At 35.6% G+C, this 18,462-nt stretch overlaps 1 protein-coding gene across 1 annotated transcript in view; it reads left to right on the plus strand.

Annotated features, from left to right (window-relative positions):
* The window catches only part of RUFY2 (RUN and FYVE domain containing 2), a 34,400-nt gene that overhangs the window by 7,595 nt on the left and 8,343 nt on the right, over positions 1-18,462 (plus strand). Inside the window, exons 5-15 of the mRNA XM_007940685.2 lie at positions 622-745; positions 945-1,006; positions 1,954-2,019; positions 5,367-5,436; positions 6,898-6,999; positions 7,129-7,245; positions 8,089-8,256; positions 9,108-9,205; positions 11,827-11,946; positions 17,396-17,525; positions 18,011-18,105. Coding sequence (XP_007938876.1) covers positions 622-745; positions 945-1,006; positions 1,954-2,019; positions 5,367-5,436; positions 6,898-6,999; positions 7,129-7,245; positions 8,089-8,256; positions 9,108-9,205; positions 11,827-11,946; positions 17,396-17,525; positions 18,011-18,105 — 1,152 coding nt within the window. The remainder of the gene's footprint in view (positions 1-621; positions 746-944; positions 1,007-1,953; positions 2,020-5,366; positions 5,437-6,897; positions 7,000-7,128; positions 7,246-8,088; positions 8,257-9,107; positions 9,206-11,826; positions 11,947-17,395; positions 17,526-18,010; positions 18,106-18,462) is intronic.

An 18,462-nucleotide genomic window follows, 5' to 3' on the forward strand; every position in this document is an offset into this window, starting at 1 on the left:
AGCACCTGAGAGAGAGTGGGCACCTCCCAGAACATTGTTTTGTGCCTCTCCCAACAGAAATATTCCAGGTGGACACCTTCAGCAATCAGGAGCTCTTCACTTGCTCATAGAAAATCTCACCTTGGAGTTTACAAAGACTTATGGGTAGAAAAGCCACACAAAGTAATTTACTACACTGCAGATACACATGTCAAATGTATTCACTGGAATGTGAGCTTTGTTCATTTCTCCACCTCAGTCTTTATCCAAGGGTCTTATCTATGATTGAAAATTCAACTCTGATAAAAATTATAATCAGATTGGCACCAGTGACTATGTTCTTCTGAGAGCCAACAGCATTCTAAGCCTCAGTCACACCGTTTTTCCTATTGGGCTCTCTTTGATGCTTTTTTCTCTCCTGTAAATTTCCTTTTCCTTGTTTGTTTCCTTCAGTTCCTTTCTTTTTAGCAATATAAAACGTAGACATTTAAAATTCGAATTTTTAAATAGTTATTTACATGTGGAAAGGCTAATTTAAAGGTAATCAAGTTGTTGGTATCTGCGATAAGGTGCTGAGATTTAAAAACTTAATTTTTGCAATAAGTTAGTAATTTAAAGTTTTTATTGTTTTAATATTCACAGTGAATTCTATGAGTATCATGCGCTAATGATGGAAGAAGAAGGAGCAGTAATTGTTGGGCTGCTGGTTGGCCTGAATGTGATAGATGCTAATCTGTGTGTTAAAGGAGAGGATTTAGACTCACAAGTAAGTGAAAGTGGTTAGAACCAGTTGCAGTGTTTTCAGTTTATAGTGTTCGCTCTCAACCCAAATTTCACTCTACATTTTAAAGAGTGCAGTAAAACACTGATAAAAATTTAAAAACCAAGTCCAGTGCATGTTAAAGGTACTTCTGATAAAGTATTATTTCCTCCCCTATAAATAAAAATAACTTTATTTACTTCAGGTTGGAGTGATTGATTTTTCTATGTATCTAAAGAATGAAGAAGATATTGGAAATAAAGAAAGGTATGGTTTTCTTAAGTTATTTCACATGTTGTATTATTTTATGTAGCTCTTTACATATCAGTATGTGATCAGTCTATTTACAATGTGGTTTTTGTTTTCTTTCTTCTTGTAGCTTCTGCTTTGTTTCATTTTCATCTCCATTTATAAGCTTTACAAAGCAAATTAGGGGTGATCATTTACAAGAATGAGGCTTTAATATTAAGTAGGACTTTTAGCCACACCTTACCTGGTGGCACAGTGGTTAAACCATTCATCTGCTAACTAAAAGTTCAGTGGTTCAAACCCACCAGCCACTTCACTCTGCAGGAGAAAGATGAGGCAATCTGCTTCTATAAAGATGTAAGCTGTAAGCCTTGGAAACCCTATGGAGAAGTTCTACACTGTCCTATAGGGTAGCTATGAGTCAAAATTGACTTGATGGCAATGAGTTTGGGGTTTTTTTTGTTTGTTTGTTTTTTTAACCCACCAGCCACTCCTTGGAAGGAAGATTGGGCAATCTACTTCCTTAGTGATAGCGCCTGGGAAACCCAAGGAGGGTCGCTATGAGTCAAGTCCTATTCGTGGGCAGTGAGTTTGGTTGTTTTTTGTTTGTTTGTTTTGTAGTTCCTGAGACCCCTTTTACAGTCAGATATGTTTTGTGGTAAAAAGAATAAAAATTTATTATTCACAACTTATAAATACTGATTTATTTCAAGATATAATTGCTTTTAAATTTAAAATATAATGGTATTGTTAAGTCTGGTATTAGCAAGTTAATTATTCAGCAAAGGTTATAATCACTTAGTACTGCTAAATGAGTATAAAGACTGTTGAATTTTTTTAGGGCAAGATACTGTTATATCATAATTATATCTTTACAACAATTTTAGATGATTCACATACCTTTTTATATGTAAATGTTTTGCACTTTGCCAAACTAGCACAAAGCTACTTTATTTTCCTTCTAGGAATGTTCAAATTGCTGCCATATTAGACCAGAAAAATTATGTTGAAGAGTTAAATCGGCAACTGAAGTAAGTATTATGGATGCTTAGCAAATTTATTAATAGTGTCTGAATTCTTTTTCTTTCTTCAGGTCAACTTGATCCTATATCTTTTTTCTAAGAATCTTTGACAAAGGGATGAGGGAGTAGCGAAAGAACAGAGATTAAGAATTTAGAAAAGTTTTGGAGATACATTTTTAAACAGAAAGTGAGTCAGATTTTTAAATAGAGTTTTTATAGAATTTAAATACAATTTTTAACTTTTCCTTTACCTTTGAAGCTGCTCTGGTGGCATAGTGCCTAAGGCATTTGACTGCTAACCAGAAGGCTGGCAGTTCATACCCACCAACCACTCCTTGGAAGGAGGATTGGGCAATCTACTTCCATAGTGATACCACCTCAGAAACAGAAGAAGGGACCGCTATGAGTCAGATCCGACTCAAGGGCAGTGAGGTTTTTTTTTTTTTTCACCTTTGAGAAGAAAAAAGACTAGATAGAGTAGAAAGTTTTAGCATTTGGATGGTTCAAAAGTTCATTATTCATATCAAAGGACTTCATGTGTAAATATGGCTTGCTCCTTTTTATGGTGTCACCTGATCATTGCAACCATCAAGTGAATACTCTTATCTGAGAAGAATTTCTGAGATCTGTATGTAAAATAGTATACTGCAGTTCTGCCCAATAGAAATACAGTGCAAGCCACATGAATAATTTATAATTTTCTAGCAGCCACATTTTTGAATGTAAAAGATTTCAGGTAAAGAGAAACAAGTGAAGTTAATTTTTCTAATATATTTCATTTAACCTAATTTATAAAAAACATTATCATTTCAACATGTAATTAATATTAAAACTCATACTCACTGCCATGAAGTCGAATCTGACTCATGGTGACACCTCCTTGGGTTTCCAACGTGGTATCTCTATGAAAGTAGATTTCCCAGTCTTCCTTCTGAGGAGTGGCTGGTGGGTTTGAACCACCAGCCTCCTGGTTAATAGTCAAATGCCTTAGGCACAAATGAGATCTTTTACATTCCTTTTCTTGCTGTTATTTTGTACTTATATCACATTTCATTTGAGATTAGTCACATTTCAAATGCTCGGCAGTCACATGTGGCTCACTCCTACTGTACTGGACGGTGTAGCTATAATCAGTGATATTTGCTACATAATTACAGATGGGCTATTCTTATTAATTAAGTTTAATAAGTATAAATGGCTTTCTCTGGGTGATGAGATTATAGATAGTTTTTATTTCATTCTTCATACTTTTCTGTATTTTCTGAGTTTCACTCAATGGACATGTATTTCTTTTACAGTCAGTAAATACAATTAAATTTTTTCTATTCAGAAAAAAGGAGCTAAGGTCCCTGGGTGGCAGACAGTCTGTTCTCAACTAGTAACCCCAAAGTTGCCTGTTCAAACCCACCCAGTAACACCATGGAAGAGTCATACCTGATAAGCAGCTTCTACAAAGATTACAGCCACCCCAAATCTGGAACCTATGGAGTGTCCCCAAATTAATACATAAAAAGAAAACAAATGACTCAGTGATAAAAAGAAGGAACTAGTATACTACAACTCTTGCTTTCTCTCTGACATTGTAGAGAGGGGAAAGACTTTGCATCAAGGTGTTTCTTTTTTTTTTTTTTAAGCCATGGAGCTTTAGTAATAGCTATGATAGGAAATATGTGTGTATTTTATAATTTGTGTTCCTGAAGTTTTTTTTTCTAAATGAAACACTTCCTTGCTTATTTATTATTTTTAAACCTCTCGTGGTTTTGGAGCAGGTAATACATGTTAACATATTCAAACTTCAAAAACACAAAAGGAGCATAAAATGAAAAATCTCCCCTGAACGCCAACCATCTGGTTTCCGTTTACAGGAGTAATTAATATAAGAAGTTCTCTTGTATGCCTCCAGTGGTATTTTATTCAAATAAGCTAGAATATACATATTTTTTTACATATAAGTTAGCATACTTTTCACACTATTTGAACTTTATTTCACTCAATTTATCTTGGAGTCTGTTCCATTTGGTTCAAAAGAGCTTTCTCATTCTCAGTCCTTTAAAGAATGTGTATTAAACAGTTAACAGCAATGCTACTGCCTTACTTTTTTATATGCTTTACGCAGTAAAGATGTTTCATTGTTTTTCTAATTTGAAAGTAGTCCTCATACATCCAGAATATTTGGAAAATATAGATAATGGATGTAGGAGACAGTAGAACTCAAGTTATTTTCCTGTCACCCAACAAAAACCCCCATTGAGAGTTTACTGCTTACTTTATTGTTTATGTTTTTTTTTAATTATCATTTAATTGATCCTCATATAAAGGCAAGGTGAGCATTATTGTCCAATTTGATGGACAAGGAAACTGAAGCTGAGAAAGGTTTTATAACTTTATGGTCATATAGTTAGAAAAGCAGAGACAATCACCTTTGTTTTCCATCCCTCGGACCTGTCTTTGTTCAGTCTCCATCAAGACCCCCGGTGCTGTTTATGGACAAATTCAAGTTGTGACGTCTTATCTGAGAATGGTTGAGTTTAATGTGAATAGAAAAACATTTTTCTTATTTCACCAGTTAATCTTAAATGCTAATACTGGTTTCTGAAGCAGGTATAAAATTCGTATCTGCTATTCATTTTACTGTGTTTTATATACCATGTTATATTTTATTGGAAAAAAGCTCGAGGTGGGCAGTATCAAGCAAGCTTTGAAGAAGAGATTCAAATAAAATATACATTCATGTCCAATCTTGACTTGTTTAAACAAAAATGGAAAAACCAAGTATGTCGATGGTGTGATTTGACTTTTCACTGGATCTCTAAAAACCAGGTGTTTGTTCAGCTGCCGACTGATTGGGCACCGGCTGCTGGTGTGTGTCTTATACTCCTATTTCTCAAATCGAGGTTGGCTGCGGAGGCCCCCAAGTTACTAAGAAAATAGAAAGGGGAAGCAGAACAAGCCTTTGGTTAGCAACCAGTCTTTATGTGCTTCATTAAGCTACTTGATTATGAAGTAGGCATTTAAAGTTCATTCTTTAAAAAATAATTTTAATTGAAGTTTTAGCAATATAAAGTAACCTTTGTGTAGAATTTTCATTCTCAAATATAAATTAATTGTGAGAAGGACCTTAAGAAGACAGTAAGAAATAATGAGCAGCACCAAATGGAATTCTAATAGGAATGTTTATTCTTTTGTTATATAGTCTACTGCTCTCCTAGCCAAATGAAGTTATGAAAGCAATTTAAAATTTTCAGGGTAAGGATGGGGCAGTTGATGTATGATAGTCAGCATAATGAGTCCAGGATAACTTCTTTGTTTTTGTGAGTTTGTATGATATTGAATGAATTTTTCTTTATTCATTTCAGCAGCACAGTCAGCAGCCTCCATTCAAGAGTTGATTCATTAGAAAAGTCAAATACTAAGCTGATTGAAGAGGTATTGTCACCTAGTAATGGATGATTCTCTTTCATGAACCTAGTATTTGTGATCCTTTGCATTTCAAGTATCCATGCATGTATACATACATGTACGCGTATATCATCACCATCATGGTGGGTTACCAGTAATGCAATTATAATCAGTTCTAGAGAAACCACAGTTTCTCGGGCAAGTTCTCAGTGTTATGAATCTGTGAGTACTTTGTTTGAGATACTCAGTTTCTAGAAATGAGTCCTAAAGATAAAGCTCACTTAGTCTTCTATAGATAATCTGAGTTTCTGATTTTTAAATCTGGATGCCCTGTATTTAGATAGTAGAGCCATTTAGTTATTCTGTTAAAATAATGGTGCCCTCTTGTTCTGCTAGACAGATTACTTTTCTTTATCAGCATCATCACCATATGATCATGTCTACCCTTTTTCCACCCTCATGTCTAAAACTCATCTCATGTGCTCTGGTTTCTTGCTTTGTGAAAGTGCCTAGCCTATGGCACAGAGTTCATTTGAAGAATGGCCAGAAATTTATCTCAGCTGTCTTCTTAATACTGTTTGTAAAGTTACTTTGTAGATAAGTTTCTTTTTTAAAAATTTATCAAACCATAGCATTAGTACTTCCTGTTTTCCTAGAATTACTTAGGCTAGAGGAAGAAGTTTGTTTTTAGTATATGAATCCTATTTTCCATGTAAATTAAAATTCTCATTTCTTTTAGAACTGGTCTAATTTTTCTAAAGCAGGAAGCAAACAGTATGCTTGACTGCAGTTAAGAATGTATCTTCATTTTGATGGTTGAACTCCTGATTGGCACCATTCTAGAGCTGCTCCCTAGTCTATGCCTCTTCTTGGGTGTAGGCAAATGTGAAGTTCAAGTTGTATCCCCAACAGACTACTACAATTTGTTCATGGCCAGCCAGCATTGTAGAGAGTGGCCTCTGCTTTTTGTTGTCTTAGGATTCCTCTTACCATTCTGGGCCAAGCAACCTACTCATTCGGATGTTTAACTCTCCTGGTGAGAGTTGTCTAGTATTTGTTACAGTCACTCAGGTTCCTATGACATGCCTAGATTTCACAGGGTGTCCTAATTTGTCACCATGAACTCTGTATTGCATTTTCAATGATAGCGTTGTCTTCTTTCCTTACGATATTTCTGTTCTTGAAAATGTCTTTAAAAGTCTTATTGTTTAACATATCCTTACTCAGATACTTAAATATTATAAATCAGATAAGCATAAAATATTTGGACTATCAAAGGAAATAGTGGAAATAAGGGTATAATTTCTGTAATTGGTGTCTTGGGATAATAAGGAACACATTTTTCTTATGAAAACGTTCGTAGATGTGAGAGACATTTTCTAGTTTTAGGTTTTTATTTTCTACTGTTTATAGCCATGAGCATAACCTGTAAATTAAGTAATAAAGAAGTTTAAAGTTTTCTCCTTGTTCCTGTTTTGTATTTTTTAGTTAGCAATAGCAAAGAACAATATCATTAAACTCCAAGAAGAAAATCATCAATTGCGAAGTGAAAATAAATTGATTTTAATGAAAACACAGCAACATTTAGAGGTAAGTATAGACTGCTTTCAGACTGTCTTATGTCAGAATTTGCCACTTTTAGAGATGCTGCGTAGACTAGGTATTTCTTTACTAGTATAGTAGTGATTATAGAATAAAAGTTTGGTGTTTTCTTCATAGGTTACCAAAGTGGATGTGGAAACTGAGCTTCAAACATACAAGCATTCTCGTCAGGGCCTGGATGAAATGTACAATGAGGCCAGAAGGCAACTTCGAGATGAATCCCAGTTACGACAGGTGCGTTACATTAAAGGTACATTAGCAAAATTCTGGGACTAATTTACTGTCAAACAAGCATCATTTAAAATCTTTTTTAGTGCCTTCTTTGGCATGAGATAGCAAATCTACCCTCTTAATCCCCTCAAATTCTTTAAATTCCCACTATATCTGATTTTAAGCTATGGGCTTAAAATGGTCTATGGTCATGAAATAAATAGGTTGTGGCCAGCATTAAAAAAATTTAATAGGATGGAATAACATTTCAATATTAATAAATTCATATTAAAAATGAACTAGCCTTTAACTTTTCTCATTGTGAAGTATAATACTTATAGAAAAACACAAATGTGTAGCATGATGACTTATAAGAAAACACCTGTATTTCAAGAAAGGGCTACTGTCAGCTCTCCCATCCCTCTTGCTCTTTGTCTTTATGTTAGGAAACTTATTAATCCTTTTGATATAAAACTCTTTAAGAGAAGAAATTAAAACTATACAGTGCAATTTTTAAAGTTAGTTTCTGGCTTTTACGGATATAGACTGCTTCATTTCCTTTTGTTTCATGAAAATTAATACTGAATTTATGAAGTACAAAAATATTTAATTGTTGAACCAGTAGAATAATTAAAATGAACAGAATCTAGAAAATGCTTTCATTTTAGCAAAAAAAATGCATTTAAAAATATGTAGAATATTATGATGTTATAGGGACTGGTTGATTTCACTATAATGGAGCTTATAATTTAAAAGGAGTGATCTACATATTGATTGGAAAGATTTTTCTTGATCTCATTAACTGCCCTTTACCTGATTTTGAGCTCCTGAAGTGGCAAGTGAATTGGGGGCATTTTCAAATTGCAGGATGTGGAGAATGAGCTAGCAGTACAAGTTAGCATGAAAAAAGAGATTGAACTTGCCATGAAGTTGTTGGAGAAAGACATCCACGAGAAACAAGATACTCTAATTGGACTACGACAACAACTAGAGGAAGTTAAAGCAATTAATATAGAGATGTATCAAAAGTTACAGGTGAGCAACATTCTTCAGTTCTTGGAATTTCTTGTTATTTAAATTGAAAGTGTATAGGAAGGGTTTAGTTTTTAAGAGATAAGACCATTTTAACTGTGCTAGGTTGATTATAAAAGTCAGTGTCTTTTTTCTAAATGGAAGCTTAAGAAATGTAATAATGCAAAAGTTACCTATCTTAATATGTTTCTTAATTAGAAACTGTAAGGTTAACAGTGTGAGGGTTAAATCTTTGGGAAAACTCAGTCTCAACATGCAAGACATGTTCGTGAACTTCTTTATACAGTGTAGTTCTGAGAAAGATTTTATTTTTATTGAAATGCTACCATAGTAATTGTTGTGCATTTTCTCATAAAGTGAACTCTCTGTTAAGTAGACTTGTTGCCAAAAGCTCTTTACAATTTAATTAATTTGAAAAATGGCATGTTTTAGAAGAGTTTCACTTGTTGCCTTCAAAAAACACTGAAGGCTGTTTCTTTTTTCTTTATTACATTTAAAATGATGACCAGTAGTGCTTCTTCTGCTTTATACCCTACCAAACCAAACTCCGAACTCACTGCCATTGAGTTGGTTCCAACTCATAGCGACCCCCTATAGGGTTTCCGAAATAGGTCGCCCCATCTTCCTTCCGCGGAACAGCTGGTGGGTTTGAACTGCTGAGCTTTGGTTAGCAGGCAGATGCCTTATCCACTCTGCCACCAGAGCTCCTTGCTTTATATCCTAGGAGTAGCTTAATCTACACATTTACTCTGCTCATTTCAAAGACACAAGCCATAGCAAAATGTTACAAGAAATTTATAAATATTCAGGTTTAAAAATCAAAACCTCTCTAGCTTTTATGTTTTCATAAATAGGGTTCTGAAGATGGATTGAAAGAAAAAAATGAAATAATTGCACGACTAGAGGAAAAAACCAATAAAATTACTGCAGCCATGAGGCAGCTGGAACAAAGGTACAGCATTTCCAATTTTAGTTCTTTTTTTCGTTTCTTTTCCCTTTTTTTCTTTATTCAGTTCTGACACCTGCCACGAAAACCATGCGTTAGGAAAATTTAGAGTAGTGCACTTTTTTTGTTAAAGCCCAGCACAGCAGGATTTTGCCCTTTTGGTTTTGATTATTGCATAAAATCAAGTTGCTTTATATTAGGTTGATTTATTTGAAGTTGCCATTTTGTAGGTTTAGAGAAAAGCCATAGACGTGGCAATTTCTTGTAGTTTAATCTGTTACATAAAACAAATACACAAAGAGAAATCTTTAGAAAATTAACAACAAACAATCAATGGTGAGATTATCCCTGACTGATATCCATGCATATTGACTGTTATAGCCCTTGTCTTTCACCATCTCTATCTGAAACCAAGCATTCTGAGTTGACAAGTTTAGTTTCTTTGATAGGACCCTCAACCCAGCCCAATAAATAATTTTGTTTAAATTGAATTGTTTTATATTGGCATTTTTCACTTTAATTGTTGGAAAATGTAATGTATTTCCATTGCCCTGTCATGTTGGTGTCAACATATGTCTTATCATTGCTTTCTTTGAATCTACTTATGAAAAACATAATTATTAATGCTTTATTGACATGAATATTCTTTTATTGACATCCTCTTTCTTCTTTTTTCTTTTTTGTTTCTTTATCCCCATTTTTACATTTTGGACATCTTTATTACCTTTTTCTGTCTTTGATTTCTGTCCATTCCATTATGAAGTGACAATGATTTGTTTACTCAAACTAGGACAATTGCAATGTCATTGGTGAAATGTGCCAGCAGTGACACTCAAGATCAGTACAAGCTGGTCAAAGATATATCTTTCTGAAAACCACTTGTATTTAAGTAGACTAAAAGAGAATCAAAAATTTTATAATATAGTAAATAGAAAAGAATTTATGCTATTGAGTATTCTAAAAGGGTATTAGGAGCCCTGGATGCTTTTTGGTCAGCTGCCGTGGTAAAACACTGCCATAAAGCAGAGGGGGTACCCTTGGGTTCCCAAAACTACAATCCTCAAACCTCTAAAACAAGGACTGATTTGAGTATTGACTCTTTGGAGGTCAAGATTTTCAAATGCAGTTTTATCTTTTTAGCTATTTTTTGATGAAAAATATAAAAATTGTTTAAAAATAAGTTAACCTTTATTTCAAAATGTGATGGCACAGATAATTTTTTCCCATCGACCCACTCTTTGCCTAATGGCTACCTTACTGATTTTTAAAGTTTGTTTTAAAATAGTTTATCACCTGGATTGGCTGTCTTCCTGTGCTTTAAACACACTCACTGCCGTCAAGTCGATTCGACTCATAGCGACCCCTCCTTGGGTTTCCAAGGCAGTATCTCTACGGAAGTAGATTGCCCAACCTTCCTTCCAAGGAGAGGCTGGTGGGTTTGAACCACCAGCCTTCTGGTTAGCAGTCTGGTGCCTGAGGCACTACGCCACCAGAGCTCCTTCCTGTACTTTAGCATCCTCACTTGCCTAGTTTCCCTTAGCCCTCTTCTGTGAAAGCACAACTTCAAGGCCTACCTCACTCTAACTTTTGTTTTACTTTCTGTAACTTTAGAGAAAAGTTTAGGCCTCCCCTCTTAATATTTTAATTTAATTTTATATTTAGAGATAACTTGAATGCTGATCTCTTTTCCTTGGAAGTGGCATTTATCCCTCACATTTAATATGCGAGAGATACCCCACTGGTACATTTTAAGGAAGAAGAGGCAGTTTGTTGGTTAGTTAAACAGAAATTTCTCTTATGCTTCCCTACAAAGGAGTTAATGCCCTTTGAATACTTGGGAGATATTTTCTTATAAAAATATTGAAGTTAATCTAAGAAATCCTCGATAGCCAGAGGAGACAGGGAGTAGAGCTAAGCGCAGGGAGAAGCAATGACTTACAAATAAAAACAAAAAACGAAACCACGTTTTAAGCTAATTTTTAAAATTCATTCATGAGGGGAAAAATTATTCTAGGAATGATGTCAACTAGCACTTAGTTCTTTTGAATCTTAAAAAAAAAAAAAAAAATTCTAATCTATACCTAAATCTATATCATACAGATTGGAGTAATTTAGTAAATGCATTAAGAACCTGTAGTAAGAGCTCAGCTATTATTTGGAGCCATTGCAGTTCTTTGTTCTTGGCCTTGTAGCACACTTGATTCCTGGCATACACATCCTAACATAACATAAAACAGTGTGGCTTCTTCACCTAGTATAGACATAAGTACTATGCTTTTCATGGTTTTGTAAAAAGGCAATAATGCACCTATTATACTTTGAAATTTGATTCATTATGCGCTACATAAGTGGTAAAAGCTGTATTGCTTTGCATTGTTAATTATGAACAAGAAATAAAACAAATTTGAAATAGTATTCTGGGCATATTATATGTATATTGAAAATCACAAAACAATTTCTAGACATTGTGTGGCTCTTTCACGTTTGAGTTTGTGAGTTTTCCCCCAAACTTTGTTTTCATTTAGAAATGTTTCTATTTCCCCATTTTTCTTTTATTTGTCTTCTTCACCCTTTTACACCCTAGTTCTAGCCTCAGTTTTACCCAAAGTTGATTTGAATTACACCAGATTGCAGCAAGCAGAGAAGGCGCAAATGGATGCTGAAGAAGAGGACAGGAAATACCTACAAGAATGTCTGAGTAAATCTGACAGTCTGCAGAAACAAATCTCCCAAAAGGAGAAACAGCTGTGAGTATTTTGCTCTTGGAACACATACTTCTAATAACGTAACTTCCCCTCCCCATCCATCCCTTCCCTTTCTTCCCCCTGATTCCGACTCATAACAACCCTATAGTAATCATATAGGACAGGGTAGAACCACCCCATAGGGTTTCTTCTTTTTTCTTGCGATTTGGGTGAAAGTTTACAGAGCAAATTAATTTTCCGTTCAACAGTTCATACACATTTTGTTTCATGACATTGATTGCAATCCCCACAATGTAACAGCTCTCTTCCCACTTTTTCCCTATGGTTGCCTTTTGCCTGTGTCCTTCTTTCCTGTGCATTCCTGCCCTGTTTGTACAAATGCTGCCCTTCTGATCTCCCATGGTTGATTATTCTAAGGAGTGTACCTGCCTGGTATATACCTGTTCACCTCACAGGCGTGTCTATTATTTGGTTGGAAGTTAAGCCACAGGATGAGTTCTATTCCAATCCTGAAGGGTGACAAGGGCCATCATGTCGGGGGTTTCACCAGTCTCCCTTCCTTTTTTTATGCGTAATGGTGGAACACCAATATTTCTTTTTATCTAATGGTGCCACTGGATTATGGGGTTTTCCTTGTTTGAGAAAACATCATTATAATAATACTTACATTTTTATTTCCTTTGTTGTTTACAGAACACTTTTACTCACCTTTTTTTTTTTTTTTTTTAAGTGCCTCCTAGCAACTCTTTAAGCAGACAAAACAGGATAGGTATCATATGTCCCCATTTTAGAGACAAAGTAAATTCAGAAACTGTCCTAGAACTAGAAAGTGTTAGAGCTAGGACTTTCTCCACACACAGTCCAGCTCTCTAACCACTATGTTCCACTGCCTTCTTGTAAGAGTTTTATTCTTTTTGTTATTGTTTAGCATTAATCCAGTGGCTGTTATGTCTTTAGGTACTGAGTATAATAGGCCTTTGTAACTCCAAGGACCTTACACTATTAAAGGACATGCTGTTTCTAAGAATATTTTCATTATGTTTTTCATCCATTCTGCTAATCTATGTCTTTTAATGATACATACAGACCATTTTTACATTTAGAATAATTATTAATAATTTAGAGCTTAAGTCTACCATTTCATTGCTTTTGGTTTGCCCACTGTGTTTTTGTGCCCATTTCATTTTTCCAACTTTCCTATGGGTTACTTGAACATTATTTAAAATTTAATTTTGATTTATCTGGAGTGTTTTTGAGTGCATCTCTTTGTATAGTTTTTTTAGTGGTTGCTGTAAGCATTACATTATACATATAAAACTTCTCATAGTCTACTGGTATCAACATTTTACCACTTTGAGAGAAGTGCAGAAACTGTACCACAATTTAGATTCATTTATAATATAATTTCCTTAAACATTTATCTATGTATATTAAGAGCCAATGTTACAATTTTTATTTGGACCATTAAACATAATTTAGAAAAATCTTTGTGTTGTTATTTCTTCATCCTTGATGTTCCAAGTTTCCTTCTTTAAAAATTTTCTTTATGTTTGAAGAATTTCCTTTAGCCATTCTTTTAGAGTAGGTCTTTTGGCAACATTATCTTTCATCTGAGAAGGTCTTGATTTCACCCTTGTTTATGAAGTATGTTTTCACTGGGTATAGAATTCTGGGCTGACAATTATTTTCTCTCAGCACTTGAAAAATGATTTGCCGCTTTCTTGTGATTTCCATGGTTTCTGATGAAAAATACGCTGTCATTTGAATCACTGTTAAAAAAATAAATAAACTCACTGCCATCAAATCTATTCCAACTGATAGCAACCCTCTAGGACAGGGTAGAACTGTCCCATATGGTTTCCTAGGCTGTAAATCTTTACGGAAGCAGACTGCTTCATCTTTCTCCCATGGAGCAGCAGGTGGGTTTGAACCACTGACCTTTTATTTAGCAGTCAAACGCTTTAACCAGTACACCACCAGAGCTTCTTGAATTACTATTAATCTGTGGGTATTGTGTCATTTCTTTCTAGCTTGCTTTCAAGATTTCTTTCCTTGTCTTTAGTTTTCCAAAGCTTGATTGTGATATTTCTGAGTGTGAATTTCTTTAGGTTTATCTTGTTTGGGGTTCAGGCAGCTTCTTCTTTTTTTTTTTTTTAATTTAATTTATTTATTTATATTGTGATTTGGGTGAAAGTTTACAGAGCAAATTCACTTTCCATACAGCAGTTCACATACACTTTATCTCATGACATTGACCACAATTTACCACAATGCAACAGCTCCCCTCCCACTTCCTTCCAACAGTTACGTCTTCCCTGTGTCCATCCCTCCATGCACTCCTGTCCCCTGAGCTGTCTCCCTGTGCATAAACAGCCCTTCTTTCTCCCTTACAAAAGGAGTGTATCTACCTCAGGTAAATGTTCAACTCATATGCCTGTCTTTTGTTTGGCTGGAAGATATAGGTGTGGGTTCAATTCCAGACCTGAAGGGCAGCTAGGGGCCATGGTCTCAGTGGTTCCACCAGGCTCTATCGGACCAGCAGACCTGGTCCTTCAGGCAGTTTCTTGATCTGTATTCTTTCAGCTCTACCTTTTTCCCTTTCTTCTGCATAAACTTGAGTATTAGAGCTACTGTTACAGGCCCCTGTGTCCCTGAGACCCTGTTCTTCCCCCACCCCAGTCTGTTTTCTTTCTGTTGTTCCTTAGATAACTTCTATTGTTCTGTTTTCAAGTTCATTCTTTCTATTGTCATTTTCAATTCTCTGGTGGCATAGTGCCTAAGGCATTTGACTGCTAACCTGAAGGCTAGCGGTTCAAACCCACCAGCCACTCCTCAGAAGGAAGGTTGGGAAATCTACTTCCGTAATGATAGTGCCTTGGAAACCCAAGGAGGGGTCAGTATGAGTCGGATCTGACTCTACAGCAGTGAGTTTGGTTTGGTTTTTTGGAATGATTTTTTTAAAAACTTTCAATTATTGTATTTTTCAGTTTTTAAATTTCCATTTGGCTCTTCCTGATACTTTCTTTCATTCTTTTTTGCTGAGGCTTCCTATTCTTTCATTTGTTCTTAATTGCTCATGGAAGCAAATTTATGATGATTGCTTTAAAATTCTTGTCAGGTCATTCCAGGTTTTTCTCATCCAGGTTGAAATTTCCCTGGTCCTAGTACAAGTGTTTTTCTTTTGCATCTTGTTTATTTTGGGTATTATAAGACTCTGGATGCTACCTAAATCCATTTTAGTAATCCTCCATTGAAACCACATTGGCAGGGAAATGTGGCCTTTCCCTGCCAATGTACTTACTGTGGGAGTAAGTCTAGAACTAGCCTGGGGGGACCACCCTGGAGATAGCCATCTAGTAACTGCTGTTTAGGGACTGAAATTTAGGCTTTCCACTCAGAGTCCACTGTCGCTGTGGAGAGGAGTGGTGCCTTGTTACCACTGGATGGGAGTGGAAATTGAAGTTCCCTACTTGGTCTCTCCTGACACCACTCTGGAGAGGAGAGGAGGAAGTGCCTCATTACCACTGGATGGGGGTGGAAATCCAGGCTTCCCATTTGGCCTTTGCTGGGGAGGGGGTGGAAGGTCTTGTTACTGCCTTGTAGGGTAAAAAAAAAAATTCAGGTTTCCCACTTGGCCTCCACTGATATTGTGGGAGGAGTGGAAGGGATATCTTGTGAACTTCCAGGCAAGGGTGGAAGTCTGGGCTCCCGCCCTACTTGGCTTTTGTTGACAGGGATGAGGGGGCCGTGGATTTTTTCCCCTGGTGTTTTGCTAGAATAGGGCATTTATTGTGGAAAACGTTTCTGTCTTGCTGGGCTGCACATTTCCTACTCCCTTGTCAAGAAAGAGTGGGCTTTTTTTAGGGTTTCTTTTGTTTGTGCTTGTTGGTGTCTGGGTTGTGGGCTTCTCCAATCTGAGCTATATAGGAAGCAAAAAGAAAACTCAAGGAACTCACTCCATATAGTTTCTTAACTCCTGGGGTCCCTTATTAGCTGCCTTCTTTTCTCTACCTTTCAGAGTCTTATTTTCTTTGATAAAAAATATCCAGTCTTTTTAACTGTACTTAGTAGAAGGCATAGGGAGAAATGCATCTGCTCTTTGTTGTCTGCAACTGGAACTCTAAGGGCTGCTTAGATCTACTGCAAAATAGTATTTTAAGAAGTTGGTAAATAGAATAAGGTATTAGGCTAGAGAATATTACCTTAGTTGAAAGCTGGCTTCATTTGTATATTGGGAAACTAAAACTCACCCTCACCCACCCACCCCACCCCCCCAAAAAAAGAAGAAAGAAACAACAAACAATTTTCTCCTAATCATAAACACTTTCACAAAAGGAAAGTCGGCACTTTTAGGGTTTCCTTTGGCTGGAAAAATCACAAGGCACATTTAAGTCATCAAGCTTATTAATGCTGCCAAGGTCTTTATTGTGCAAGTCCCTCTTGAATGAAATGAAAAATGAAAAGCAAGACTGGGATACTTTGCCAGTTGGTAGAATACAATCTTGAAACCTTGGTACCCTGTGTTACTGAATCACTTTTCTAGAAATTGACGAAAGTGTAGGTTAGCATAGTGGCTAAGGCACTTGACTGCTCACCAGATGGCTGGCGGTTCAAACCCATCAGCCACTCCCCGGAAGGAAGGTTGGGAAATCCTACTTCCTAGTGATACTGCCTCGGAAACCCAAGGAGGGGTCACTATGAGTCAGGGCTGACTCGACGGCACATAACAACAATAACAACAACAAGACAAATCCGATGTTTATTCTGCCATAGTGTGGTTATTGATCTCTGACCAAAGGAAGACTCAGGAAGCGGAACTTGGACTGCTTTTGCTTTGCAGGCTGTTATGCTTTCAGCTGATGCCCTTCCCAGGCCTTCCTCGCCGTATGTACCTGCCCACTGTTTGCTTGGTCTGAGATCTGCCCTAAAATTGGTTAGCTTCCAAAAGTAATCTGAAGATTAGTATTTTGCACCAGGACTGGTTTTTTTTTTTTCTGTTACTGATACAGCAACCACTTAATTACTGGTTTAATGTTTGCTGAAATTCTCATATCAGAGTAATACTTATAATTAGTTTGTAGTGAAAAATTTTGTATGACACAGTAATGTCAGTAGTTGAAACTCCAAACTCATCCACTTATTTCTATTCCCAAGATGTAACTAGTTTTAATAGTTTGATATGTGCTCTTCTAGGCATTGTCTATACTTACATAACATATATATATATACAAAATTGTATACATTGTAAAATGACATAAATTATTGTTTAACAAGAGTTTTTTGAGATTGGCAAATAAATTGACATTTTGTGATCAGTAAACCCTGTGTACTGCTCAACTTCTTTACCAAAAAAATGTTTATGGTAGAAAACACCTGAAGAGATGAATTAAAAAGGTAAAAGTAATTGACCCAGAAGATGCTTCTATTAAGAAATATGTACAATTGTCACGTGAGAAATAGTACTGAGCTTTTTGTGTATTTTTCATTCAAGGGTACAACTGGAAACTGATCTGAAGATTGAAAAGGAATGGAGGCAGACTTTGCAGGAAGATCTTCAAAAGGAGAAAGATGCCTTATCTCATCTTAAAAATGAGACCCAACAAATCATTAATCTTAAAAAAGTAAATAGTGGTAAAACTCTAAAAATTATGCCTTAAAAAGCGTTATTTTGTAGCCTGGTGCTTAAGGCAACTTGACTGCTAACCAGAAGACTGACGGTTCAAACCCACCAGCCACTCCTTGGAAGGAAGGTTTGGCAATCTACTTACGTAGTGATACCGCCTCAGAAACCCAAGAAGGGATTGCTTTGAGTCGAGTCCGACTCGATGGCACATAACAACAACAACATCAATCACATCTTAATTTAGATTTATATCAAAGAAACAGAATTTTTTTTATATATCAGAGAAACAGGATTATCAGTAAGGAGATTAGTCAAGTGAATGGAAAATAGTTAATACATGGAGAAGCTATGAAAGATCATTGGCCAAATAGTCACTTTTCTTATAAAAAGCTAGATATATTTGTTATTAATTAATGTTGCATATACAGTGTGGACTTTTTTTTTTTTTTTTAATTATAATTTCTGTCTTTTATTGTTTTGAAGGAGGTCCTTAACCTGCAGGATGAAAATCAGCAGCTGAAAAAAATATATCATGATCAAGAGCAAGCTCTTCAGGAACTTGGCAACAAGCTTAGCGAGTAATTTTTCTTTTTTCCTTCAACTAAGTAGGCTTTGACTTTTATAAAAGGTGCACATGTACCAGACCCAATAAGTGGTAAACTTTAAATACAGGAAAGAAAAATATGAACTATTTAAGATAAACAAAACAAAAACCTTAAAGATTGAAAAATTTAAGGCCTTGTATATACGTGTTGCATTGGAGAGATTTTAGTAAAATTTCCATTTACTTTAGTAAGCCATAGCTCTAAACATTTTCTGGTAGGCTCTTGTTTAATTTCTTCAGTGTGAGAAAATTCAAAAGTTCATTTAGTGCATTTTTCTTAGAACAGCAGAATTTTGTTTTTCAGAATTTTGAACTTTCAAAAGATCTGGGG

Source organism: Orycteropus afer, unplaced genomic scaffold, assembly GCF_000298275.1.
Source record: "Orycteropus afer afer isolate SDZICR_OR568_19922 unplaced genomic scaffold, OryAfe1.0 scaffold00070, whole genome shotgun sequence".
Lineage (NCBI taxonomy): Eukaryota > Metazoa > Chordata > Mammalia > Tubulidentata > Orycteropodidae > Orycteropus > Orycteropus afer.